The sequence below is a fragment of the Lotus japonicus genome, chromosome 6 (genome assembly GCF_012489685.1).
Source record: "Lotus japonicus ecotype B-129 chromosome 6, LjGifu_v1.2".
Taxonomy (NCBI): domain Eukaryota; kingdom Viridiplantae; phylum Streptophyta; class Magnoliopsida; order Fabales; family Fabaceae; genus Lotus; species Lotus japonicus.
In genome coordinates, this window is record NC_080046.1 from 49658543 (window position 1) to 49664564 (window position 6022).

General features: G+C 41.5%; 1 protein-coding gene across 1 annotated transcript; it reads right to left on the reverse strand.

The window, feature by feature from the left end:
• Positions 1 to 2107: 2107 nt before the first annotated feature.
• On the reverse strand, positions 2108 to 6022 carry LOC130725488 (uncharacterized). Its single transcript, XM_057576712.1, has 2 exons — positions 5455 to 6022; positions 2108 to 2619 (listed from the first exon to the last, which is right to left on the reverse strand). The coding sequence occupies exons 1-2, from the start codon at positions 6020 to 6022 to the stop codon at positions 2108 to 2110; spliced, it is 1080 nt and encodes a 359-aa protein (XP_057432695.1).

Below are 6022 nucleotides of genomic sequence, written 5' to 3' on the forward strand. Positions count from 1 at the left end.
CTCCAGAATGTGTTGTGCTTCCTCCATGGTAGCTCTAGTGAAGATTACACTGTCGTCAGCAAAGAAGAGGTGGCTTATCTCCGGTGCTCCTCTAGCTACCTTGACTCCATGCAACTTCTTTTTCTGGATCTGGTCAGTAATTAAACCTAAAAAGACTTCTACACACTGGATGAATAAATAGGGGGACAAGGGATCATCTTGTCTAAGGCCCCTCTATGGTTAGAAAAAACTGTGGGGACCCCATTCACTAGTATTTGGTAGGATACAGTTGTGACACATCTAAGAATAAGATTACAAAAAGAAACAGGAAAGCCCATAGTTACCAGAACTCTCCTTAAGAAATTCCATTCGATCCTGTCATATGCTTTGGACATGTCAAGCTTGAGAGCTATGTATCATGTTTTCCCTTTCTTCTTCTTCTTCTTCTTCATATAATGAAAAACCTCAAAGCCTGGGAGTGCATTGTCTGTGATAAGGCGGCCTGGTATGAAAGCACTTTCGTGTTCGCTTACCACATCACCCAAAATGAATTTGAATCTGTTTGCAATACATTTGGTAACTAATTTCATGATCACATTGCAGAGGCTTATGGGTCTCAGATCCTTTGGGCTCTCAGGGCACTTCACCTTGGGGATCAAACAGACAAATGTGTTATTAATTGTTGATGGCCAGCACCTTATCTACTACTGTGTCTCCAACCAGTCCCCAGTATTTTTGGTAGAACAAGGCAGGGAAACCATCCGATGCCGGTGCTTTGAGAGAGTGCATTTGTTTAAGTGCATACAGTATCTCATCCCTTGTAAAAGGTTGTGCTAAATCGCTTACTGCCTCTTCATTCAGTCTACCAGATATCTTTTGGCACACTTCATCTATTTTGGCAGTTTGTTCACTTTGAAACAGCTCTTGGAAGTGACCCTTGATGGTTGCTGCAATATTATCTTTGTCATAAACCCAGTTGCCTTGCTGGTCTTTTATTTTCTTAATTGTATTTTGCTTCTAGCGTTGGGAGGTCTTCCTATGAAAATAACTTGTGTTCCTATCTCCATTTTTAAGCCACAAAGCCCTTGATCTCTGCCTCCAATATATCTCATTTTTTTCCAGAAGGGTATCCAGCTCCTCTTCCATATATAGCTTTCCTGTCTTCAATATTCTCTCTCGTTGGAGATCATTTCTGTGCACGCTCCAAATCTTTTTCCATATGAGAAATTTGTTTCCTGAGGCTCCATTTCTCTAGGCCAAACTGAGTTACTAGTTCCTTGGCCAACTCCAGTCTTACTTCTAGATTATCATCTGTTGACATCCATGCATCTCGAAGTAGAGGCTCCAGTTCTGGTTCTCTTGACAGATGCTCATCAAAGCAAAAACTTATTGGTTTTTTCCGCGTATCATTGTCTTGGACCGCCATGAGCTTTATTAATATAGGAGCATGATCTGAAACGTGGCTATGCAGGTTACGGACCTCCGAGTGGGGCCATAGGTCCAGGCAATCTTTATTAGATAATGCCCTATCAAGCCTCTCTTGGACGTTGTCTCGTCCTTCCCTGCCATTCGTCCAGGTAAAGGGGTAGCCATAATATCCCATATCACTAAGACCACATGTGGATAGGCATTGAGCAAAAGCATCCATAGACTCCACATTTATTGTGCTACCACCTCGTTTTTTCAGATCCTGAGAGTAAAGCATTGAAATCCCCAAAGCACAACCACAAACCCGCTACTGAACCTTTAATGCGCTGAAGGAGCTCCTAGGATTTGCTTTTGTTTCTCTCCTCAAGGTAACCATAGAAACCCGTAACATGTATTGGCTGAGTGTTAGGGTCCTGATATACCACTTGAATATGGTTAAGTGACATTGATACAAGGTCCACCGTACTGTTCTCCTTCCACATCAGTGCTAGACCTCCTCCTCTACTGCGTTCTTCCCCTCTGCAGTCCATTACTATCATGTTCTTATAACCTGTATTATTTCCAACTTTACGTAACTATCCTTTCTTTCTTCTAGTCTGCATGAGGAAGACTATGTCGGGATCTTCGGAATATACGAGCCTAGTGAGTGATCGCTCTGCGCGGAGGTTCCCAAGCCCCCGAAAATTCCAGCTTAATGTTTTCATGGCTCCCGGCGGTGCTGGTCCTCCAGTACGGCCGATTCATCATCAATTTGCATTAGGTTCTTGCTCTTCTTCTCCTTACTTCCAGTAACGTCAGCCACCTCATCAATATCCATGTCTGTCCTTTTGGAACATACAGTGGGCAACACTTGTGTGGGCTTTGCTGCTTGTTTCCCGGCCAAGCGTTTCCACGATGCACCCTTCCCTGTCTTAACCTGGTGGCTTTTATTCTCTGGACTAGCCGGCTGCTGATGTTCATGTGACTCTTCAGTGCTTTCATCATCCCCTCCTTCTTCTACTGACTTCTTAGCAGTTGTGGCCTCCTTCTCGGCCTGCTTGCCCCCCGGATCCAGGGATATCTGTTGCAGGACATCCGCCACTTGATCCAGACCTTCTTCCCTCTGTTGATCACCTTTCTCTTGTTCCTCAATATCGCCATTCTCCTCCATCTGCTTGGGTATTGCTTCAGAGCTATCTTCAGAACTAGCGGTGTAACGCCCCAATTTCTCAACTGAGGAATCACATTAAGTAACCTAACAAAGTCTAAGGACTATTCTGCAATCCCTAAAATCCAAGGGTATTTTTTTTTGAAAATGACTAAATACCATAGGATTGGAAACACATCATAACTTTATTTAAATAACATGTTTCCCGATATACAGTAATAATAGTTTATAATACCATAAGTAAGGTTCAGAATAAACATGCGCACTTTAACAGTGGCGGAAGCAAGGCTTTAATAACAGAGTTCTCATATAGAAAATGAGACTCAAACATAGTCCACAATAAGAGAAGCAAAGCTGCTTCTTACACCTCTACTCCACCGCCTACAACCCGATCTCCAACTCGAGCAGCTAAGCTTCGGCGGAAGGATCTCCATCGCCTAATAGCGTTAAGCGCCCAAACAACAAGTAGCAAATAGAAAAGGGTTAACTCCATGCAATTACCACGTATAAAAGGGAAAAGCATGCTATTCAGATTTAAGTGCATTTCATGGCACATAAACTAGCAACTTATTTCAAGATAGATGACGACATATATCCAACAACATGAAGTCAAATCAGATATCAAGAACCTCAACCATATAACATCAAATCAAATACCAACAACTTAAACTTAATCAGATATCAACAACGTAATAACATAGATTTAAAACATATAACAATAACCTCAACAAGTCAGACCAGATATCGACAAGATCAAATGTTAGTGCTCTAGAATGCAACTATATGCTGCTATCAAAATGGATCGATCAATATCGTCTCTCAAGACGGGACAATCATAGGACCACACCTCCTGATCGCCACTTTCACCTTAAGCCTTATATGCCACGTCAGACAACAACCCTCAATCCAATAGTCAATTCAGAGTAACCACATGTTATTCATAATCACAACATTCACACAAACACATCAAGCTCTACTGAGCGATGAAATAATAATTCAGTACTGTAAAACATAACCATGTCCAATCCACTAGAAAGCAGTAACGACATAAACCAGTAAACGACCGAAGCCTCTTAGAAAACGGAGACACACGTCTCAATAAGTTCACTCGGCCGAAGCCTCCAGAAAACATTTTCCCAGTTCAGCATAATAAACATAATTCAATGCCAATCAATATAAACATCTTCATCTCAAACGCAGGCATTGCGATAAAAGCAGGAAACTCAAAGACGTGCTAAAACTGAGTTACCCTTACCTTCGTGAGTAGAAGTTGTGCATGGAAATTGCGAACCTAGAACAAGGAAACACAATCGTCAACACAAGCCCTACTAGAAACAACACTATCTAATAACACTAATCGAAACCGGAAAGAAAGCTTTTAAAGCTTCAGGGTTCCTATTTAGGCACAAATTGACAACAGAACTTCATTTGCTAAAACGCGCATAACTTGAGCTACAGAACTCGGAATGACACGAAACCAACGCCAAAATTTCGACAATCGAAAGAGCTACGCTATAGCTCAGGTTATACAGACCCAAAAATTATTTTTGGACAAGGTATCATCACACTAAGTTTCGGCCACTTTAGAAAATAGGGTTTCCGAACTTTTTCTTCGATCTAAATCAATTCCTAGGTATTCTTAGGCGATATCTAGGCCAGGGAAACTCTCAGAAAAATTATCGGATCGAAAACTAGAACAGGGGTATTTTGGTCAAGATTTTTAGCTCGGAAACTCAAAATCGGAATTTCGAAAAATAAATTGGATGAGGTCGATACCCACGACGTTTATGACAACTAATCCTACTGACGCTAAGCTCAGTCGAGAGTTTTTTATTCAAAAAGCGGAACCTCAGCATAAAAATGGGTTTTTGAGCAGAATTGAAGTTCTGCGGCGATTCGGCGAGATTCGGCGAAATGTAATCCGCTAAACATGCTCTTGGGCATGCAGGGAATAAGTTTAGACAGAGAAATCAAGTTATTTGGACAGTTTTACAAAAAGCTCAAAACTTTGAGCACAGAAAGACATAGAGAAAAGCCACAGAAATTACGATAAGAGGTAAGGAAAATCATTAGTACCTCGAGGCCTACGCGTAACAACGAACAGAGCGACGATCAGACAAGAATCGGCAAAAATCACTTCTCCCCCTCTCTTCCTCCTTGCTCTCGGTCGTGTGTGTGTATTGGTGGTGATGATATATTTTTTTTCAAGCTATTTATAGAAAATTGAAAACGCGGGAAAATGAATATTTCGCGATTCCGATTTTTCCTACACATTCCTCTGTGAATTATAAGATAGAATCCAGCGACAGAATTTCAGAACTCGAAACAGGTTTCTCAGAATTTAGCAAACGATTCACTAACGGTGTTAATCGATTTAACCTGAAAAGTTACTTTTTGCAGTTGATGTCGAATGAGAAAACTTCATTCTGAAGAAAGATTGGAAACATCGAAAGCACGTAAGCACTTCCTTCTGAATAGAAAAAGTCTTCATTGACAGTTTACTTTAAGGTTCTTGAGCTATCAGGGATTCAGTTTCTGCAAACCTCTGAGAATCGAAATCGATCGTTCGTACATTCCAGGGTTTCGTGTCGAAACACTTGTTGTGGAAAGGAATAAGAGAAATTCTTATATTCCTCTGGATATTTTTGAATATCGTTTCTACAGTGCTTTAAGAGCAGATTAGCCCTTTACTAACGTTTTCACCCTAAGGCGGAAGTGAATAAGCTCGTGCTATAACCTATAACGAATTTAGTAATATTCTATGTCGTTTCCTAAATTTTCTTATTCATAATACTAATCCAAACATCAAACACAAGTCAAGTTCCTCTCACGCTTACACATAATCCTATGCGTGAGTTGGAAATTAATTATTTATTTAATTCTAAAATCCTGGGTCTTACAAGCGGGCTCTTTGGGTATTGTTCTGTTGCTCGATTCCTCTTGGAACAAACTCTTGCGCTCCTCGAGAAAACCCTCCTTCCTCACCATAACGTTCTTTTTGGGGGAAGCACGTAACCACGCCCCATATGGAAGGTTTTGTGGCCCTTCCTCATCATCTTCATCATCTTCCTTATCGGGGCAAGATTTAATGGAGTGACCAAGTCCGCCACATGCAAAGCATATATCCGGCAAGCGCTCATATTTGAAGAAAATTTTCCCTGCCTGTTGGGACACTAGCTGTATCTGCGTCCCACGTTTAAGAGGGTTACAAAGGTCGAGCACAACCTTAACTCTCATATACTTGCCTGCTACGCAACCACTGGATTTGTCAAAGTCTATCACCTCTCCGAAGCTTCTCCCAATCTGGGTAACCGCTTCCTCAGTTCTGTAGCGAAGCGACAGATCGTAGATTCTAACCCAGAAAGGGGATGTGTGAGGTTTGATCTCCGAGGGCTGTTCATCCCCATAAATCTTCTGCAGGGCTATCACATAGCCATCAAAGGTCCAAGGTTGACCACGAAGTATCAT

What these genes read in the sequence shown, in the direction of transcription:
- LOC130725488 (XM_057576712.1), bottom strand. Translation starts at nt 6,022, where the DNA reads ATGATACTTCGTGGTCAACCTTGGACCTTTGATGGCTATGTGATAGCC. An exon ending in AATACCCAAAGAGCCCGCTT is followed by an intron (nt 2,620 to 5,454) that starts GTAAGACCCAGG and finishes GTGATTCCTCAG; the next exon opens with TTGAGAAATTGGGGCGTTAC.